The sequence below is a fragment of the Balaenoptera ricei genome, chromosome 2 (assembly GCF_028023285.1).
Source record: "Balaenoptera ricei isolate mBalRic1 chromosome 2, mBalRic1.hap2, whole genome shotgun sequence".
Lineage (NCBI taxonomy): Eukaryota > Metazoa > Chordata > Mammalia > Artiodactyla > Balaenopteridae > Balaenoptera > Balaenoptera ricei.
The window spans coordinates 17,173,841-17,196,625 of NC_082640.1; the positions used below are offsets into that span (position 1 = coordinate 17,173,841).

The window sequence follows — 22,785 nt, forward strand, 5'->3', positions numbered from 1 at the left end:
TACATTTCCGACAGCATCATCCCTCTTGGTGGTCTGCCCACTGGTGCGGAGTGCAGCCGTAGGGACAGTCTCGGCAGAGCCTCCACATCTGGGCCGAGTGGGAGCTGGCTGCGTGGCCCGGCTTTGTTTACTGCCTGCAAAGCCTTTGGCCCCAGTGACTGTATGAAGCCATATTCCCACACTACCATTCCCTCCAATGAGCTAAAATCTTTTCATAAAAGGAGTAGGTCCTTGGCAAAGCAGGGACAGAAAGACTGCGACCGAAAGGCCAGTTGTGCTAGGGGTGAGAAGTATCTTCAGTTGAATACAGAACCCACATATAGTTCTGCCTGCAGAACTGAACTTCTGGGGGCTCTTCCTTATTTTAATCTGAAATCAGTTTCCAGGCCATGCAGCATACTCGGGGCGTCCTTTCCTAGTTGGTGTTCTGTGCTCAGGAAATGCACATATATTTAACCAAGAGCCTTAGAAAAACATAATCACTAAAGAATACCTGTTTCGTTAAAAAAAAAAATTATGCCACGTGTTCTGGTGAAGGTTGGAAGATTTCTTTTTCACTAGATCCTCCAGGGCCAACTGCTTTTTGAAAGGTTCCAATGTATAAGAAATAGACATAAGCGTTATTCATGATAGCCAAGAGTCAGAAGCAGTGAAAGTGTCCGTCAGTGGATGGATAGATACCCAACATGTGGTCTGTACATACGATAAAATATTATTCAGCTTTAAAAAGGAATGAAATTCGGACCCAGGTTACGACATGGATGAACCTTGAGGACATCATCCCAAGTAAAATAAGGCTAAATGTTGTCTGATTCCACTTACATGAGGCTCCCGGAGTAGTCAAATGCATAGAAACCGAAAGTGGAATGGTGGTTGTCAGGGGCTGGGGGAGAGGGGGTGAAAATTATTGTTTAATGGGGGCGGAGTTTGTTTTGCGAGATGAGGAAGTCCTGGAGATGGGCTTGCATACCAGCGTGAATGTACTTAACCCTACTGAACTGTATACACTTAAAAAGGTTAAGATGGCAAATCTTCTGTTATGTGTATTTCAGCACATTTATGAAACTTTTGAAAATTGTAAAGCACTATAGAATTTAAACTCTTTCATTCAATAAAAAAAATAAAAATTTAAAAAAATTTAAAAATACACTTAAGGGATGTGTGAGAGAAGGGGGCTGGGGGCGGGTGCTCACGGAGAGATTATAGAGTCTGCAGAGAGATTCTGAATTCCTACCGCAGTGGCCCCCTGGACCCACCCTCACGACCTCCCGGTCCCCTGAGCCACCTGCTGTTCCCTACGGGAGAGAAAGGTGACCGGCGACGCGATTCTCAGCCGTGGAATTCCTGTCTCCCCTGGAATCTTAACTGTCTCCATCACTCGCCCCCGCAGATCCCACGGCTTTCAGGAAATGAGAAGCAGCGCTTCCGCAGGAAGAGGCCGGGGTCCTTGGTTCCAGTCAAGGCCGTGAGGGAGGGGCCCCTCCCGGCGCCGCCCCCGCCTCCCGGCACCGCCCAACCTCCCGGCGCCGCCCCCGCCTCCCGGCGCCGCCCGGGCCTCACCTTGGCCTTGCGCTTGCTGTCGTCCATGACCATCTTCCAGTCCGAGCCGTTGTTGCTGTACCCGATCTTGAATTTCCTCATGAACACCTTGTTCTCCCGGTGCTTGCCCCCCTGAATGATGACGCCCCGCACGATCTTCTCCTCCGCCAGGTCCACCTGCAGCCACTCGTTCACGTACGGGTGCGGGGCGGGCGGCAGTGCCCAGCCCGAGCGGCTGGTCACCAGGCGGATATTTTCAGGCATCCAGTTCCTGTCCGCTTGGTTGGATGCTGTGATCTGGGAGTCGGAAATAAGTCCGGACACCATACCCAACATTCCAGAGCAAGGATAATCTAGAGAGGGGAACGGAATAGGCGATGTAAAATGATTTTCTAAAAGTCTCCATGCTTAGAAAGAGAATCCAACATATTGAATAAAAACATGGTCTGTACGCATTCATGTACATTTGCAAATGTCTGGATCATCTGACGTTAAACCAGAGCTTCCCCGCTCCTCTTTCTGCACTCCCTGCCCTGCACTCACAGTCCGGTAAAGAAAATCTTCGATAAGAACATTCATTTCTTCCCTTTTTGAGTTCTTCCAAGTTTAAGGTCAAAGAATTGACATTCGGTCCCTTTGGTATCCGGAAGTTATCCCTAGATCAAGTACAGGTCCTGCCCAATGGAGGTTCAGTTTATGCGGGGCTGGAGATGTGTAAACCAATAATTCCAACAGCAGGAAAGTTGCCAAAACAAAAGCAAAAAGAAGATGATGAGGAGGTGAAGAGAAAGAAAGTGCTGGGCTCGGCTTGAAGAGGTAGGAGGGCCCCCTGCCGGGGGTGGGGGAACCTTTGGACTGAGCGTTGAAGGAGGGGCCCATCCTCCCCCCAGGTGTCCTCCCCACCCCTGTTTCTAACTGCACGAGAACTCTACACGATCCCACTGTCAACTCAGATGTCCCAAGTCCAAACAGAAATAGTCCTTTCCCCTCGACACCAAATCCCTTTATCCAACTCTGCACTTTAATGAGTGGAATCACCACCAATCAGCTAGCTCCTGCCTAGTCATCTTGTCTTTCCGTTTTCCATTTTCCATTCCTGTTCTGCTACCAAATCCTGTCATATTTTTGTTAAAAAAAAAAGTCTTGCGATCTTCATTTCTTCTGGCATCGTCTTGATGCCATGGCTACATGCCAAGTGGTCCCCTGACTACCCTCTCAAACCCCAGTTTTGAATCAACAATACCCACGTCGCTTTTCATAGTTTCTTTTTTTTTTGCGATGTCACTCTTATGTTCAAAAATCTTCCATTGCTAAGGAAAATAAGCCAGACACAAAAGGACACATACTGCATGATTCCACTGATATGAGGTACCTAGAAGAGTCAAATTCATAAGGACATAAAGTAGAATGGTGGGTTCCAGAAGCTGGGGGGAGGGGAGTGCAGAGTTAGTGTTTCATGGGTATAGAGTTTCAGTTTGGGATAATGAAAAGTTCTGAAGATGGATTGTGGTGATGGTTACACAATAATGTGATTACTGAAGCAACTAAACTGTATCCTTAAAAATGGTTAGAATGGTAAACTATGTTATGTACATTTGCCCACAATAAAAAAAAGAGAGAGATCTTTGAAAAATTTCCATGGCTCTCCATTATTTATGGGACACTATAAAAAGTCTTGATCTGGTTTTTCAACACCCTCATTCTGGCTTCATCCTAGGTATCTAATTTTATTTCCTATTACTGACAGTAATCCATTTTCTTCCCACATACCATAGAGAGAATTCTCATCATTGCCTTTGTTCAAAATGTTCCTGCTGCCCCCTCATCCTCCTGTTGACAGAGGTGAGTTCTGCCCAGACTTTCAAACCCAGCTTAAGGCTCTTCCTGAAAACTTCTCAAATGACCCTATCCTTTATCCTGAACCCTCCCTTCTCAGAAATATGACTACCATACAGGAAGCAGCACAGAGTTTAGCATTAAGCCGTTCTCTCCATGTTTTAAGATTGGGAGTCCTGTGTCCAGAACCAGACTAGAAACTCCTCAAAGGCAATGAATGGCATCATAGATCTTTCTATATCTTCTACAGCAGCCCAAGGAGCTTCTGAGCAGGAGAGTACCCATCACTGATTAATTGATTGGTGGGTTAATAACAAAATGTTCAACATTTCAATTATTCTCTTTTCAAAATTGTACATCTCCATTGAGGACATGCCAGGAAGGAGAATCTGTTTTTCTCTGAAACAACTCCATTCTGCATAAATCAAAATTCAGCCTAAAATGTAACCAATCGTGAGAGGCATGTTTCTAATGCAATTAGGCTGTGTCCGTGTTACCAGCTGACCCTTAAGAACGAATTACTCAGATACTTTCCACCTGAGTTGTGCAGTTCAGATCATGCCATTTCTTTACTCAAAAATTCGGTGCCTGCTAACCTACAAATTATGCACGTACTTTCAACCCAGTGTGCCAGGTCTTCCATACCATGGCCTTGCAAGGCCCCTACTCAATGAAGGCTCCCTCACCTCGGTGGTGGTAGTAGTTGGGGGCTTTCTATCATTCTGTTCCCTCCACTAAAGAATTCCCCATCATTTTGTCCTTCCCACTATCTTAAAATCTTGACCTGTTTTCAAATTTTACCTTATATATTCAATTTTTCTGTTCTCTCCAACTAGACATGGTTTTCCTTTTCTGGGACTCTTCCTAGCTCTCCACTTGCATGTCTCATATATACTGGCCATATTCAGTTCTTTGGGTTGCTACTTGCCTCCGCAGGTTTTAAGTTCTTTGAGGGAGTGAAGCAAGTCATATAAAAAACTTTTCTGGGCCTCCCTGGTGGCGCAGTGGTTGAGGATCTGCCTGCCAATGCAGGGGACACGGGTTTGTGCCCTGGTCTGGGAAGATCCCACATGCCGCGGAGCAACTAGGCCCGTGAGCCACAACTACTGAGCCTGCGCGTCTGGAGCCTGTGCTCCGCAACAAGAGAGGCCGCGATAGTGAGAGACCCGCGCACCTCGATGAAGAGTGGCCCCCGCTTGCCGCAACTAGAGAAAGCCCTCGCACAGAAACGAAGACCCAACACAGCCATAAATAAATAAATAAATAAATAAATAAATAAAATTAAAAAAAAAAAAAACTTTTCTATGACTCCTTGTGCCCTTTATTCTTGGTATTTGCTCTGCAAATATTTGTTGAATGAATCAGCTTATTAACACAATAAAAGGCAGTTGTCCTTTTCCCCAAGCACCCTTTCCTGTAATTCAGCCGCAGTATTTGCTCCAAGCTGGGATCTGGAAACCAAGAATAAATTCAATGGGGATTATAAAAAGATTGACAAAAACGATTTTACTGAGGGTCTCGGAAATTATAGTGTTAAAAATAGAAGTCACATTTTTGGTCACTGTGGTCACACCTGTCTGATTCAAAACCAGCTTTTGCAAAGAAAATGTTTAGCTGGTAATATGTACCAGATGTTACCATTTGGAGAAAAACACAATTAACTTGAATATTGTAAGGAGGGCAGAACCTTTACCGGAAGAAGGTCCCTTCTCTAGTGCAGAGCTGGCTAGGGCACAGTCCTCGCATCCACAAGCCTCGTGATGCCAGCCCGCATCCTGCCAATACAGCCCTCGTGCAGTCAGAAAAGGGCATTCCTTCTGCAAGTCGGCCTCATCCAAGATCAAGGAAGAGGCACCTTGATTTGCCTTTGACTGAAAACCAGTGACTCGCTTTTAGCCACGGTTAGGAGAAAGGTTCCACTAACAATTCAAGGTTTGCATAAGCTGCTGGGATCTAGCTCTGTTCGTCCGCGGCAGGCTGGCTCAGATGCTCCCTGATTAGCCTGGCTCCATCTCACATCCTTTGGAAATAGTGTCGCCAGATTTAACGAACAAATAATCTAACAAAAACAACGACACAAGAAACAGGCTGCCAAACTAAGTCAGAATTTCAAATAAACAGCAAATAATTTTTTAGTATAAGTTTGTCCCCAATATTGCATGGGAACTAACTTATACTAAAAAGTTATGCATTTATCTGCATCAAATTGAACTAGACATTCTGTATTTCACTTGGCAACCCTGTTTAGAAACCTTAAAACCAATCCTAGATGGGAAGGAGAAATGAGTTCTGTGATGGGGGATTAGGTGGTTCTTTCCTTTTTTTATTGAAATATAGTTGATGTACAACATTACATTAATTTCAGGTATACTACATAGTGATTTGACATCTGCATATATTATGGAACGATCACCATGATAAGTCTAGTAACCATCTGTCCCCGTACAAAGTTTTTATCATATTATTAGCTATATTCCTTATACTGTACATTACGTCACTGTGGCTTATTCATTTTACACCTGGAGGTTTGTACCTCTTAATTTCCTTCACCCTTTTCAACTCCCCAACCCCCCAACTCCTTTCCCCTCTGGCAGTGGTTATTTTCATTGATGTTATTTTCCAGTAAAATCTCTGAACTGAGCTTTAACGTGAAAACAGATATACTGGTAAATCAAATACTCAGTTAACCAGTTTTCAAGGAATGAGGAGGTAATAACTGCATTTGATGGGTGAAGCTGAATGAGCATAATTTAATCTTTCCTCGATGACTCAGAAGGTACCTCTGGATGTTGTAGGGCCTAAGATCATCCTTGCAGACTCTGATCAACACAGGAACATGCTGACCTGTGCAGAAGCCGCAGTTAATTAACTTCTGGTTAACGAAAAAGTCAACAGCGTTTGCGGTGTGTTCTCAGACAGCAAGGGCATTTTCACCAATTTGCAGCTTTGCCAAAATGATGAAGCCTGCCTTGTCAAAATAATGAAAATGTTCCTTTGTCAATTACCTACAAAGTAGAATGGTTTGCTCCAATTTTGTTTTCCTTATCTCTCTATATGGTGACCCACCATTGTATACTCTGGTTATTCCAGGATTGCTGTATTTCTAAAAAATAATTTCTGAATGGAAAAATTGGGTTAAAACTTGGGGGCTCTGGAGACTTTGGATTCAAGTGATGTATTCTCATGGTAACTTATAATTCAACAGTTTCTTTTAAAAAAATCCAGATTGAGTTGGGGCTTTCCCACTCAAGCGGAAAGGGTAAAATTTTGCAATCCAGTCACTTGTTTATTATAAGAAATGGAAAAAACTGCAGTTCATTCATTCATTAAAAAAATAAGTGTATTGAGCACATATTTTGTTCCAGGCACACAGGACGCAATGGAAAAGAAGATAAACATGGCTCCTGCTTTCATGCATCTTCCAGACCCCCAGTGAACCTGCAGTCTTGTATTTCTTTCATTGGTCTCCACCGAGGGGACCATGGCCTCTTAAAGATGAAAATTATCTACTCTGGTAATTAAGAAGAAAACACTGATATTGCTGTCTCATTAGGGGCTCTGTTTGCTGGGGCCTATTCTAGGTTCAATTTACTGAGTACCATGAACTGTTTAATTTACTGGGTACCGTTTAGTGAGCACTTACTCTAAGCCAAGCATTATAAAATCCTTTCACTTAAATCTTCATTACAGCTGAATCAAGGAGATGGAGATCTACTGACTGACAAGGAGATGGAGATAAGAGGGACTGAGGGTCTTGTCCATGGTCACTCATGCACTAAATGGATAGCCCAGAGCAAAGCCTGGATATGTCTGCACACCTTCTTTTTGTGTGACGATCGTTATGACACACTGGCCTCTCCAAAAACCTGCTTTGATCAGTTATTTGGCGGTTGTAGCGATCTTACTAGAAAGATCTTACTAGAAAGTGTCTAAAATATATTAGGGGTCATGATTAAGATAGTAGCAGTATGCAGTTTGAAAAAAAATAGTTACTTAAAGTAACTGTAAAATAGAATATGTGTGAAAATATCAAAACATGGTATTTTAGACATCTGTTTAAATAACTAGGTCATTTAACTATTTTTAAAAATCCAGTAAATTATTTGCCTTGTTTACCTGTGAATACTCATACTCCTAGAATTACCTTTCAGGAAAATCCTTGTGAAAATGAGAAAGAGCAGTTCAGGCTTAAACAAGGATTTTGTTTAATTAAAAGGAGAGCCAGGCTTCCCTGGTGGCGCAGTGGTTGAGAATCTGCCTGCTAATGCAGGGGACACGGGTTCGAGCCCTGGTCTGGGAAGATCCCACATGCCACGGAGCAGCTGGGCCCGTGAGCCACAACTACTGAGCCTGCGCGTCTGGAGCCTGTGCCCCGCAACGGGAGGGGCCGCGATAGTGAGAGGCCCGCGCACCGCGATGAAGAGCGGTCCCCGCACCGCGATGAAGAGTGGCCCCCACTTGCCGCAACTAGAGAAAGCCCTCGCACGAACCGAAGACCCAGCACAGCCAAAAATAAATAAATAAATAAAAAAATAAAAAAAAGTAGCTATAAAATTTAAAAAAAAAAAAAAAAAAAAAGGAGAGCCAGAAATTCACAATTCACACTAACGCATTTGGAGTCTTTATGAAGTTTACTTCTTTTTTTCTGGTACAGTGACGTGAAATTAGGTGGGAGGAATGGACCAGAAATTTCCACCCTGCCCTCAGATGGCCTTGTTTCTATGAATTTATGGATAGTCTCTCACATTTGTAATGCTCTGAAAATGACCTAGAACTTTCATGCAACTGCTGATCAAGAATAAAGCCAAGGTGGGACTCCCCTGGTGGCACAGTGGTTAAGAATCCGCCTGCCAACGCAGGGGACACCTGGTCCACGAAGATCCCACATGCCACGGAGCAACTAAGCCCGTGTGCTACAACTACTGAGCCTGCGTGCCACAACTACTGAAGCCCGTGCACCTAGAGACTGTGCTCCGCAACAAGAGAAGCCACCGCAATGAGAATCCTGCGCACTGCAACGAAGAGTAGCCCCCACTCGCCGCAGCTAGAGAAAGCCGGCACACAGCAACGAAGACCCAACGCAGCCAAAAATAAATAAATAAATAATAAATTTAAAAAAAAGAATAAAGCCAAGATTATAGCTAACCTTCACTGCCCCTTTTCTCCCTCCAAGCCCCTCTCCACCCAATTCCTGCCTCCAAGGACTTTAACTTTCTAAATGCTTAGATCCTAAAACAATAAACAAGTCTGTCTCTAGGATGGAAATAAATAAAATTTGGGGAAGAAATCAAAAGTCAGTTTTCACTTTCCAAAACGAACTGTACTGTAAACAAATGTATATATTTTTTCTCCTTCATTAGCTCTTCCTCAAATTGCTTGTAATTTCATGGAAAACTGCCCAGGTGATTTTTTTTTCCTTCAAAAGTCAATAGTTTCCTTCTCTAAAAATAATTATACTTAAGAGGATAAAAATAAAAACAATAGTGTTGGCATTCATGCAATGAGAAGTTAAATGCCCTTAATATGTATACTAACATTATATGAAAGATAGTTAGCAGATTTTTTTTTTTTAAATAAATTTATTTATTTATTTATTTTTGGCTGCGTTGGGTCTTCGTTGCTGAGCGCGGGCTTTCTCTAGCTGCGGGATGTGGGATCTTCCCGGACCAGGGCTCGAACCCCTGTCCCCTGCATTGGCAGGTGGATTCTTAACCACTGCGCCACCAGGGAAGTCCCAGTTCTCAGATTTTTAAACGTTGTTCACTTTTAATTACTTTTTGGTGAATCAGTTACTGATTCTGTCTTCGAAGTTTTAAGCTTACTATGGAGGTTACACTGTACTTTTTTTTTTAATGAAAAATTTGCAGTGTATTTACTTAAATGGAAAGGAATTCTAACGTGACTGCTACTTACTTCAGAATACAGAGTGGTTGTACAGGAAGATCAATCGACAAGTAAGAGCAGTACTGGTCGCCATAGAAATACAGTGAGACTAACAGGACCTTCTTTTACTCCCCGCTCGGTACCTGCCTATCTTTTTAGCCACTTAATCGCCCAGTACCTCATCTTCACCTCTCAAGTGGATGTAATCCACCTAGTTGTTCCAAATTTAACAGAGACTTTTAAAGTCCTTTTAATGTCAGAAGAAACAAACTCAAAAACGAGAAATACTGACAAATTGATTTCTAATATTAGCATATTCATTCAAAAAAAGATAGACATATATTGAGCCAAAACCTAGGAGAAAGTTGTCAGGGCAGTTAAGTGAGTAAAAGGAGAAATTCTGGTAAATTAAACTCCTCCTGAACAGCTACAGCTGATAAGGCCACCTCTAGACTTCAAAATTAAAAAGACAGGTAAGTCAGACAGAGAAAGAGAAATATTGTATGATATCGCTTATATGTATATGCAGGATCTAAAAAGAAATGATACAAATGAACGTATTTAAAAAACAGAAACGGACTCACAGACTTAGAGAATGAACTTATGGTTACAGGGGGGAAGGGTGGAGGGAAGGGAAAGTTAGGGAGTTTGGAATTGACATGTACACGCTGCTATATTTAAAAAGGATAACCAACAAGGACCTACTGTATAGCACAGGGGACTCTCCTCACTGTTAAGTGGCAGGCTGGATGGGAGGGGAGTCTGGGGGAGAATGGATACACATATATGTATGGCTGAGTTGCTTTGGCTGAAACTATCACAACATTGTTAATTGGATATACTCCAATATAAAATAAAAAGTTAAAAAACAAAACAAAAACAAAAACAAATAAGATACAGGGATATAATATACAGCACAGGAATATAACCAATCTTTTGTAATAACTTTAAATGGAGTATAATCTACAAAAATATCAAATCACTATGCTGTACACCTCAAACTAATATAACATTGTAAATCAACTATGTTTCAATTAAAAAATATATATGTAAATTAGAAGAAAAAGTAAAAAGACAAAGCAGGTGAAGAACATTTCACGCAACAGTTATTTACTGTAAATCTACCATGTAGCAGTCAGTGTGCCGAGTACCGAGGAGACAAAGGATGACAGGGAAGGTACCTGCCTTCTTGGAGCTTTACCTGCCTTCCTGGAGCTTGCCATCTAGTGGAAAAGCACCACTTAGTAAATACCCACCACACACCAGGCTGTGTAAATGGTTCGTATCCACTAGCTGATCCATTATCACAACAACCCTGTTTTCCAGGTGAGATAACTAAGGCTTTGAAAGGTCATAAACTGCCCAAAGAAATAAGCCAGTGAGTAGTACAAGTAGGATTTGAACTCACTTTTGTCTAAATCCTAAGTGTATGCTCTTAACTATCAAATGAAAATGACCGACCCCATTTATACCAAATGACTCTTCCTATATTTAAAAGTTTACATAAATCAAACCCAGGTGATCTTCAATCTTACCTGTTATCTTGCAGCCATAGACTTCAAATCTCATAGATATGCCAGTTTCCCAAGTCACAGGTTTGATTCGGACAAATCGAGTTATCAGGGGTTTGGGGAAAACTCCAATCACAACATCTGTGGGGTTGGTGTTTCCCTGAAAGATCTAGATGGAAAAAGGAAGGGCCCTTTAATAGCAGACATTTTGGATTGTCTGAAAACAAATCCAGAAATATGTTTTCACCAGTGCTTGTCAAATTATTTACAATTTCCTCACTGTTTACCGTGGTTGATGTAGTGTTAATAATTTGTCATGTTATTTTTCCACATAATGGCAATCAGAAAGAATTGCGTCTAATATAGAATGTTGTCCTAATCATCTATTCAATTTTCTGAGAGGATAGAGCCTCCAAAGGTACTATTATAAGGATAGCATTTGTTATAGAATACTATGCTATTATCTAAAAAAGTGGGAAAATTATTAACATTATCAGAAGGACTTACAGAATACTGTAGACAATTCTTGGGAACTCTCACTATTGTACTTTCCCAGGAACCCCCCCAAAGGAGTGCTTTTTGAGTTCAATGTAGGGTCTGGCTTTTTGAAAATTCTAGGTTATATTCAGCACTAGGTCAAGGAGCTTCCTCCCTTTTAACTTCATTTCTTGATGGAAGGTCTTATCCCTGACGTTAATGAAAGACTTTAAACTTTTCCAGTTATTGGTAAAATTATGTGTTAGTGGTCAAAATCAAAACTGAGTTATAAATGATATGTAACAGAGAATCAGTTTTCCCAGGGCTTCTGTTTCTAGTTTTAAAAATGAGTCATTTTATTCTAAGAAAGATGAGGCATGTAACTGCAGATGTAATGAGTGCCAGTCACGAACCGGTTTCCCACAAGTGTCTGTTGGAGACACTCAGCCTGGGCATGGCGCCAGGGCAGTGTCCTCCAGTGAGATCTCTGAGGAACGGGGACTGTCTGCCACATGGAACCGTCCGGCACTCGACCAGTCTCAGGTGGGACTGAAAGCCTCCACTCCCCTGGATTTTACTCCAGCTCTGGGTGGGGACAGCCGTGTAAAAGCACCATGTCTCAGTCACAGGCCTTGTATAGCTAGAGCATCCCTGGGCCATCAGAGGTGCAGAGACTCCCACCCACCTTCCCAGATGAGTCCTAGGAGGAGGACCACCGTTCCCCTGGGAGAAGGGGCTTAGGAGAGTCAGCCTGGAGTTCTTACTCCATTTAGCCCATGAGGCCTGCTCCATGGGAAGTGGTCAAATGCTTTAATAAGTCGGCTGTTAGCCGGATCCCTCTCCTGAGACGATTTAATATCGGAATTTATCCCAGCCTGTGACGGCCTTTAGATTTCTGTCTTACTTCAGCAAATCTCTCTCAGAAACAATCTGTGTGGAAGCATTTTTGTGTGACGATGAATAATGGGGACTTGCGTGAAGGAGCAGAGCTTCCCAAACCAGTGTTTCAAGGGCCAGCAGATCCACCTCAGGGAGGGACCACAGTCTGGTTCACCCTGAAGGCATTTTATGTTTGCTGAAAACCAGGTAAGGACACACATGCCACCAACAGAAAGAGGGCTGCTGGAATGTTGGTGGTCGAAGGCCGCTGTTGCTGAGGTACATAGGCCAACTCTCTCTGAGGAAAGCAGGGCAGGGGGTGGTGCCTGAAAGGCCCCAAAGTAGTGAAAGGCAGGTGGGCAACGAGAGCTGGACTCTGGGTGGATGTGGGGATTTCATTCGGGTTCAGTGAAAGGGTGCAGACACATGCCAGGTCTTTGCTGACCCTTTATTCTTTCTGCCTCCTACTCTGGAAGGCCCTCTGTGTGCCAAGGTGACCCAGATCATGGACCGGGAGTGAGCTGTGTGCACATCAGATGCCCCTACTGCCCTCGTGTGCTTCCCACACCCACATCCGGGCCACGCGGACAACCGCGGACCATGGCTGAGAAGCGTGTCTTGGAGAGACAGCGCTCATTGATTAAAGAGACGGCCTGAAAGCTGGGGTCAGCCCTCCCCACTCTCTCCAGGTTCTTCTGTATGTTGGTGTGTCCTTGGCATTAGTGTTTTTTCGTTTGTTTGAAACTAAAGCATGGCTTCAAAAAAACGACTCCAAAACAAGAATAAGTCATGACACTCAGGGTCAGAATTTACTCACTAGATCTCCACCAATGATGACTATGAGGGTTTTTCTTCCCCAGATGGAGGATCTGTTTCACATCCTCTAGGGCTAGACAGCGGCCTTGAGCTGGTCTGTTCACAGAGCAGCTGCATCCCTATGTCTTCGGCCTTCCTGCCTGCCCTAAGGGACAGTGAGGGCTTTGCAGCTAATCAGAGGGTATTTATAGGCCTCTCACTTCACACCCAGGAGGCTTTTCTCAGTTTCAGACCCAGAAGGAGAAAATCAAGGCCAGGGATGCCCCAAATGGAGACAAGGACATGTTAATTGGTCTCTTCCCAAACCCAGGATTCCAGGTTACCTGGATCTTTGCTACTATCCTCACCAATTCTGTGCATTTCACTCGGCCTCCAGGGCAAGCTTTTAATTTTGGGGAAACAGCAAGCACGAGTTCTCCAAAATCTTTTGATTAGTAAATCAGAGCAAGCATAACTTCAAATAAACAGCAGGCTGAGAAAAACATCTCAGTTCCAAATAATTCAGAGCAGAGTGCCCGGGGGGCAGGGCATGGTGTGGCCTCCTCGACAAAAAAGTAGTGAGGAGGTGGCGTGTGGTTCATGGGATCTGAGGAAACACCTTTAGTTCTGTTCATTCGCACAGAAGCAGCCAAACACACTTGTAAATTAGTTTGTGAGCCACAGAGGGTAGATGAAAAGGAGTCTTCTAAAACCAGCCCATTACAGAGAGGAAGAAAGGATCAGTCTAGGAAAGAGAATGAGGAAACACAGGCACAAAGACAAAACAAAACAACTGCAGAGGTTCTAAGAGGACGGTGTTTATCCTGCATAGTCCGTGTCCCCGTGGGAGGTTTAAAGTGATTCTTGAGTTTGACTTAATTTGGCCGGTATTGACTTTTCTTGGAAACATCCATATAATTTCCTTTTGGCTTCTGGATCTGGGAACATGAGACCCCTTGGTCAGATTTAAACCTCTAATTGTACTTTTCATTTTAAATCAATTCGAAAATAAACCAGGCCAGACAGCAAGCTCCCAAACAAACAAGTGAAAATTGATCATCCACTTCAAAGACCGGATTGCTGGAGGAGGTGGAAGGGAAACTTACAACAGGTTTATTTCCTTCTTTTATGGTGATCCAGTCTTCCCCGTTGGAGCTAATGTCTATTCTGTAAGTCTTGACGTAGTATTTCTTCTTGGTTTCCTTTGAAATAGCTCCCTGTGTCCCGACAGCAGTGACAAAGCGCAGAAGGCCCAGGTCTACCTACAAGACAATACCAGCCTTGTCAGTTGCCCATCCTTGTACCTCCGGAATGTGGAGCATCTTTTCCTGTGGGTACGATGGTGTAGTTTTCATCTACCTGGGATCAACAAACCCTAATTCCATCGGCATCAACAACCCCAAGAAAGCCTCCAATATGATAAGACAGCAGCTGCTTTAGGTTAGCAATGGCCAAAAAAGAGACCTTTCTCATCGTTGCCACCAAGATTGCTTGATCCTTGGTACAAAAGAGAAAACTGGGTTCAATATCATGTTACTGTATTTTCTAAGAGATTCACAGTACTTTCTAAACAGCACGTTAATAGATGTCATTTTACAAATAGAAAATCAAGACAAACAAGATAAGCTCACATACTGGATACGGAGAGGCCTGGACTAGAACTTGGGTCTAACATGATCCCACTTCCCATCACTCTGCAACATCCTACCTCCTTCCAAACAGAATGTGGATCAGAGCGATCCTGACTCTGAAAGCACTTGTGTGTACTGCGGGTTGAGAAATGGGCCATAGATTTATAATCTGGAATGGAGTCGAGAGAAGGAGGGCAAAGTTAGGATTTCTGATCCATCTAAATTTCTTCCTTTTCTGTATCTCTCCTTGTAGTTCAGCTTGAGAGGCAGGAGGATTCCCAGGCATCAATCTGGGAAGGAACGATGCCTCTGTGGGACAACAGCTAGGACTTAACAAGCTTCCACTGGTGAGTTTCCAGGGGAGATGTTCCTCAGCACAGTGGCCTTACCTTCATCCCTCACTGGACTTTCTCACACCCCTGACGGCTGGGCCACCTGGAGGGCACCACAGTAGTGATGACCAGAGGGTGACCAAAGCCCGAGGTCCCTGATTGCATCCCAGAGGTCTGCAGTGGCTTGAGTTGTTCCCATGGCCCTGTGATGTGAATGGGAAGGGCAGAGATCAGGCCCTCAAGGTTCCAGTACCGGCTCTGCCTTGAGCTTGCTCTATAGGGCCTCAGACAAGTCACTTCATCTTTAGGCTTCTAGTTCTTCATTTGTAAAATGAACGAGTTGCACCAGATAACCCGGAAGACCCCTTCCCTCTCTGACTTCCTAGGACTCCATGCTTTCAGAAAAGTAAAACAGGTATTTTTTCTTTAACTTTCCTTATTTCCATTGTTAATAACCAAGAATCATCTTAAAACAAAAATCATTACCAGTTTCTCTATATTAGAAATATTTTCCTTTTATGAATACATTTGATTATTCCTATAAAATTGGTTTCTTCTACTATGCCTTCTATTTATTGGATTTCTGTATAATACAGAGATTTTAAAGAAATGAAGCACAAATATTTGGCAAATATTTTGTAAAGGACACAAAAAGAAATTGCACGTTACAACTGGTTAACAGTAACAAGATATTTCAACTGTATATTATATTCACTAGTAAGAGGCTGTTTTCCCTGAAAACGGCGACAAAAGCCAAAAAACAAAACCCCCCAAAACCCCTAAGCACACCACCGCCCCCCCCAACCACACCACCGCCCCCCCCAACCACAACTTCTGAATCCTGCTTTCCAGTTGCTACACGACAACCCAATTTTCTGAAAACTATATTTCAATTAACCCTCTAGTGCCCATGGGTCATGAACAGCTAAAGAATTTCCATTTTATGTACAGCCTGCCTTGTGAAGAACGGCTATTGTCTTCCACAAATTGCTTTTTCCTGAAGGCCCTTGGGGTAGTTAAATCAACAGGTTGCCAGTTCCTTCGAAACTGAACCAAGACTTACATCCAGGAAAAACAGCAATGTCCCTGCCACAGAGAAGCCGACTTGAACTTAACACAATTCAACAATAGGAGATTTCATCTAGAAAGGAAGGGGATACCATTCAATGTAAAACAATCTTTATTTCATTTTCCTGATTTTTAAGATATAAAGTCCAGGCTCTAAATGCTTTCACCAGATTTAAAAGAAAAAGGAGCAAGCCTTTAATAGCAATAAATATTTTAAGATAATAACGGTGGATGTTCTAAATCTTAATTTAACAACTAAGTATTTATCCAACATATTTTATCAAGTGCCTATACTTGTTAACTGGAATTTGCATTTTTTCCAGAAGTGAATACTAGTACTTCGTATGAATTTGTGTACAAATTTCAAAAAACGGAGGCAGTCCACGTTTACCAGATTTAGCCAACAAAAATGCAAGATATTCAGTTAAATATGAATTTCAGATAAACAACAAATGTTTTTAGTATAAATATGTCCCATGCAATATTTGGGACATACTAACAACAGGTTCATTGCTTACTTGAAATTCAAATTTAACTGGGTGTTCTTTTCTGGATGTTATCTGGCAAGCCCAAACCTAACTCTATTCTGGACAAATAACCAGATGATTTCAGGTTGCTGCAAAAACTCTCTGATTTCCTAATGCTGCAACTTGAAAGTTAATGGGTACTCTAGACATGGCTGCACGGAACTTTTTCAACTGTTTTCAGATGCTCTCAGACACTTAGTGCTTTGCCGACTGTCCACTGAGTCATGCCCTCATGCCTAATACCGGATCCACTTTCAACCTGAAGGGCCCTTAAAACCTTGACATCCAAGGGAGCGTGAAGTAGAGCTGTGCAAATAAACTCTTCCTGTCAAACCTGCAAATGGCTCTTCAGTTTGGAAATGCTTAAATTCCCATGAGTGTCTATGCAGCTTAGGTTGATTGGAAATAACTCTAGAACTTCATTCCCTGGCTGTCCTTTTCCTATTTTTAAAATTTTGTTCTCAGGGTAAGATTTAGTTATTAGGTAAGAAAGAAGTTAACTGGTGGTCAACTAGAAGAATCCTAGACACTAGAAACAACTGACTTGAAAGGAAGGAGCCATTGACTGAAATTACCGGGTGCCCAACACATGAAACGACCAAAGTCCCAGACTGAAAGTCCCCAAAGCATACGTATGAATGACTCATAAAGAAGAAAAAGATATTTTCTTTTCTCAACAGCAATGAAATGCATTCACAACCTCCCCTTGTACTTGCATAAGGCTTCCTGTTGTGCTTTAAAACTCTGCAGATTCTCTTGCTCACTGTGCTGGGATACTTGAAATTTCATTTCATTTTTCTTCCTAACATTATTACCACTGTTTAGAAAGGATGAATGACAACCTCACCAAATGATTAGGACTGGGACTTGAATGATTGCAATTAAAACTGAATGGTACCCAGAACTCTACCAAGACACAGACCAGCACTGTGGAGACGCTCACTGGCAATACCACGCAGGTTCTTTTAAGTCCTTTCTCCCTGGCGACCTTTGTGGAATGCCCTAACAGAGACCCTCAGCGCCTGAGAGAGTTTGGGAGGAGATAGACAACTCTCAGCCTCAGAAGCACAACTGCTCACACCACAGGTATCTGTCAGGAGACCCAGAGGGACTTAACACCTGGGTGTTTATACCTTTCTCAGGGCTGAAGCCATCTCTGCTAATCATGACACTGGCCTCGATCTACCTGCTGTTTTAGTCTCACCTGCTGCATCTACCTCCCTCCAACCGTATCTTCCAGCCACATAAAGTATTTATTCTTCCTAACACAAGATATGCCTTTTCTGTCTTTGTGCCTTCACATGTAAAGTTTTGTCAACTTAAAAGAACATTTTCCTCTTTTTCTTGACTGCAAATGACTATTTCCTCTTTTTGGTCTGATGGGCAGAATAAGGCACTTCTAACTCCAAGATGTTTAGTGCAAAGCTCAGGTCTCCATCTGTCAATTCATCATATTGTCTTTTTCCTCTACTTCCATCCAGACTTTTATGATTTCTTTTAAGGAATATCTGCTTTTCTATATAGAAAAGTGATAGATGTCTATTGAAAATTCATAAGATGCAGAAGAGATTAAAGGAGAAATTAAAATCTTCATAAGACCACCAATAGGAAATAACGGCTGATAATAGCCTTCCAGAGTTTTATTTCCTTATGCAAAATATATGTAACCATCTTGTGTATATTTTGTTATTGTAAAAATGAGGTCATATTACCTCTATGTTTGATAACCTGCTTTTCGTTTAGTTGTATGGATGTATTTTCACGCCAAAAGTATTTTTCTACATCAATTTCCATGGCTGAATGGTATTCTATGGCCTGACTGTGTAGCGTCATCTATTTAATCAGTCGGCCGCCTGTGAACACTTCTACTCACCTTGATTGACATTCATCCAGTGGACACTTAGTACTGCGTTTCCACTAAGTTCTGTATTAAGTGGTGAGGATACAAAGAGCAGCAATGGGAGACACAAACACAAGATTACAGGATGGGGCAATGCACGGAGGAAGGAGAGGTAGGGGGATTGGACACATCTCACAGCTGACTTTGGTGTCTAAGACACCTACTGAAAGATGCACAGTAGGAGCTCACAAGTGGATAAAATGGGAAAGGATGTTCTAGGGAGAAGGAGGAACAGGAAGGGCAGAGGCAACGGGGAGGAAATGAATGAATGAAATAACATCACTAGACAACCTACCATGTTTCCCTCACCGCTATAGACACTATTTGTCAAGAAATGGATTGATCTCTAAAGAGTGCTGTGTTCTGCTCATTCGGAAGCAAAATAATCAGTTGTCATGAACACCATTCAAAATCTGGCCATCCTTTTGGTGGGTTAGCTTTTTGAATTCTGATAAGCTCTCACCAACCTCACATCCAGTAGACAAGATTGGAGACCCAAGACAGGCAGCTGGAGAGACAAAGACACAATCCCGAGCAGTTCTACATAATGGCAGCCCTCTGTGTTTTGGAGGGTTCATCATCCTAAACAATATTTCCCTTCTTCTCTTAAAAATTCAGACACACAATAACCATAATTAAGTAACCTGCTTTCCCTAAATCCAATCAGCTCTGCTCCCGTCAGTATTTTCTTATTTTGAAAGAATGTCATTCATTATTTCACAGCTGCTTTATTTTTAATTGGAAGATGGGTGTGATTTCACATCTGAGTTTGATGTACTTTCTGTTTAACATTAAGGGTGATGGTGAGGGGGTGGGAGGATGGGAGGGGGAAGCACAGAGCTGAACGTCAATTGCATTCACTGAAACTGTGGAACGTTTCACTCCATGTGTGTGACAAACATAAACATCTGGTACTTATCTGATGGTCTGTAGGCAATTTGACGGAAGTTTACCAAACTCCTTTTGAGTTCGAGTGGCCACTCTGAGTTAGCTTATCACTGTTAGCAGAAGTGACCCCATACGACATCCTGTTTCCAATATAAATATAAAAGCCTAACACTGCTGGTAGAATGTCTACCTACATCTTATCTTCACTGTGCTCCCCACACAAAGAGAAGACATAGCTAGACATCAGGCACAGAGGAGGAAAGCGGAACTTTCATCCCGGGTGGGGAGAGGCACACCAGTAGAAGAAAACAGCTGTCCTCATCCCCTTCTGGGGGGCAGGGGATGGTGTCCTACAGCTCCTGTGGGGTAAACCGTCCACCTCCAACTCCCTCTTCGTTGTAAGATGTCTACAGGTATTAACCCACATGCACTTTATGACCATGGCATTGTCTTAGTAATGACAGGAAACACAATCCCCAGATAAACAGAAGCCAGGAGAGATACACATTTTACTGGGAATCACTTGAGGACAAAGGGCACATTTAAGCATCGTGCAGTAAATCATGAAGCAAACCTCTGCAAACTGCTGGTTAAATACCAGCATGTAGCCTCCCAGCCATGAAAGAGATATCATCGCTTCCTATAATAATACATAACCAGCTATTGGTAACGTCGTAATGTGGAAAGGCTCATTTCTAAAATGAAAAATCTGTCTTGCTCAATAAAATACTGTCCGTTGAGCGACCATTGGCAAGGGAGTGTTTCCCGGCTTTTAACATTCCCAAGACAGGTCAGTACAAGAGCCTGAAAAAATAAAGGACAAAGAACTGGAGTCTGATTAAAAACAGGAAAAATACTTTCTTGGGGGGGAGGTGGAGTGTGTCGGATTCTTTTTAGAGCATCTCTGATGACTCAAAGAGCTGTTTAATTCATCACTAGACACTACAAGCTAAAGAAAATATTTTTAAGCAATTGTCTCATTTCCTTAGATAACACACGTGCTTTCTGATAATGCCTAAGCATCTGAACATCAGTGCTATTCCAGGATCTGGGGGCTTAATTCACAGCACCTGATCATCATGTTCCTTGACTTAGGATCTTGGACTTTTTATAGTTGCCAGTAGGAATACAACCATTTTATAGTTGGTGACATAATTATCTCTTTATGTATTTTTCATGATTACTGTATTACATAGAAAAAACACTGATGGCTAAAATTACTATTATATATAGAAAATTCATAAGGCAACCCCTATGTGTCAGGCATTTTATTAAGGGCTAAATTTATATACATTATCTCTTCAACTCTTAACAATCATACAAGGAAGGTTTTGTGGACAAAGCAACTGAGGAACAAAGTGATGTGTGAACCTTGCTCAGAGTCACGTAACTTGTCAGTGATTAAGCCAGGACTTACCCCAGATCAGACTGGTGGCCCATGTACACGCCACTACACCCATGCTCTTCCTCAATTCCTATCTTAAAAAGCACAATTATCAAAAGGTAATTTAGAATTTCTTAGTGAACAAAAATTAAATCTTATAGTTATTCTTTCTGGAAATTACATATTTGTATAATTATCGAGAATATGAAACCATTTATGATTACTTTGACTCCGTTTAACGTTTACATTGACTACTGGAAAGCCAAATTTTGCAAATGACTCATTCATGCTGTTGAAAAACAAGACAGTGGTGACAGATCATTTTTAGCAAAAGATAATGAGAAAACATTTAAAAATTCTGGTAAAGAATACAAATAGCCAAGAGCAAGAAAAGTGCAGTGCAGGAAGAACCTCACCAATTTTCTTTTCTCATCTTAATTGCTTGAATTAATTTTTTTTTTTTCCATAAAGGAAAGCATTTTCCTGGGTAGAAGCAAACTACTGGTTGCAACAAAGCCTGTGCTGATAGTAAAACAATCCCAAGTGAATGAACAGATGAATTTTCCTTTCTGAAGACTTGAGTCAACCAGCTAGAATAACACTAGATAAGACTGTGCAGCCCAGATGCAGCACAAAGCCTGGCTTCCCTGATGCCACTGTACTTCGTGCAAAAGAACAACAAGGAAAGCACAAGACAAATGAAGTCCTCAAACAAGGGCTGACCTCTGTCTCCTTTGGCTGATAAAGGAGATTATGCTGTGGGGCTCCACTGCCTTTGGGTGTTGGCATATCCTTTCATTCTCACATTAATTTTTTTGGCATAAACCAGAAGCAACAAATTAAAGAAGAAATATTTAATTCTGATATGTTCTTGGAACTGGAGTGCCATGTGGTTCTCTCTGAAGAGTAAGATCTCTCGTAGTTGTCAGAACGGGCAAGTGGCGTCGGCAGGAGGAAAGGAAACGGACTCCGTACTGCGGGTTAACACCAGCATCTCAACTAGAGACATTTCCAGAAGCCAGCTACCCAAATCACCCCCACGTGGAAACCACGAAGATGGAGCGTGAAGAGGAGGACGCGGCTCTGGGAGGAGAGCGCGGCGGGGCCACATCTCCTGAGGGTGTCTGATGCAGCATTTCAAAGACCTTTGAGAGCAGGGCAACAGGACTGTGACACCCACCGGCAAATGCTCAGCTTCACTGATGACATCAATTTAAGACAAATATGGGAGGAGTCTTCACATATTCCATGCAAAATCTGAGGGTTTCTTTTTCCCTTCTGTATTTTCTAGAACAGATATAATTGTGTTCAGAGAAAACAAATATTCCATTTGAATTCCTCTCTTACTCAATAAGCCTGTAAAATCTGGACATCAGGACACAGTGTATTCTGATAACAAAGGAGGAGAAAATGAGATCGTATGGGGGTTCCTATAGACTCTGGGATACAAGTAATCAGCATCAAAGACAATTGGAAACTTCTATGTAGAGTTAAAGAGAAAGGCTGACCAAATGCCTAGGCGTTGGCAAAGATTGTTGTACATTTTTAAGACATACGCCAGCCTGAAAACTCTGTTTTTCCTTAAAATGAAGAAGCTTCATTACTTCAACACCATGTTCACTTGCAGATGGGGACCTCAGAAACTTTAATAGCTCAGTCAGGAGGATGACACTTAGATGGTCCCCTCTTCCAACTTAGATACTTAGGAGTCCTTACTGGGTGGTAAAAGATTCAGGGACTTAATAGTTTTATTAACATTTTTTGAATACTTATTTGTAAGTTACATTAAATTGAAAACCTGAGCCTAATACTTTGATCTGGAAAGAGGATAAGTACTCAGAACACAACAAATGTAATCCCTAGAAACTTGGTTAAGAATTTAACCTACAAGCTCTGTAGTAAAAATCGCATAATGGAAATGTCTCAAGAAAGAAAAATAAATATGCTACAGTTTAAAAAAAATTGTAACCAGCCTCAGATATGCATAAACATGATGTAGATCTAGTCAAATGCCTATAGGACCATTGTACCATGGGCTCTTGCTAGAAGATTCAGTCAGCAAAGATTTAGCAAGCATCCCTGCATGGAGGACACAGGCTGGCTTAGGCTCTCCTGCTATAACTCTTGGTTCCATC

The 22,785-nt window shown here is 42.2% G+C and overlaps 1 protein-coding gene across 6 annotated transcripts in view; it reads right to left on the minus strand.

Annotated features, from left to right (window-relative positions):
* The window catches only part of NRP1 (neuropilin 1), a 137,746-nt gene that overhangs the window by 29,385 nt on the left and 85,576 nt on the right, over positions 1-22,785 (minus strand). For all 6 annotated transcript variants that reach the window (XM_059911479.1, XM_059911495.1, XM_059911504.1 and 3 more), the window contains 3 exons: positions 14,027-14,182; positions 10,794-10,938; positions 1,561-1,892 (listed from right to left, as the gene is read on the minus strand). In XM_059911479.1, coding sequence (XP_059767462.1) covers positions 1,561-1,892; positions 10,794-10,938; positions 14,027-14,182 — 633 coding nt within the window. The remainder of the gene's footprint in view (positions 1-1,560; positions 1,893-10,793; positions 10,939-14,026; positions 14,183-22,785) is intronic.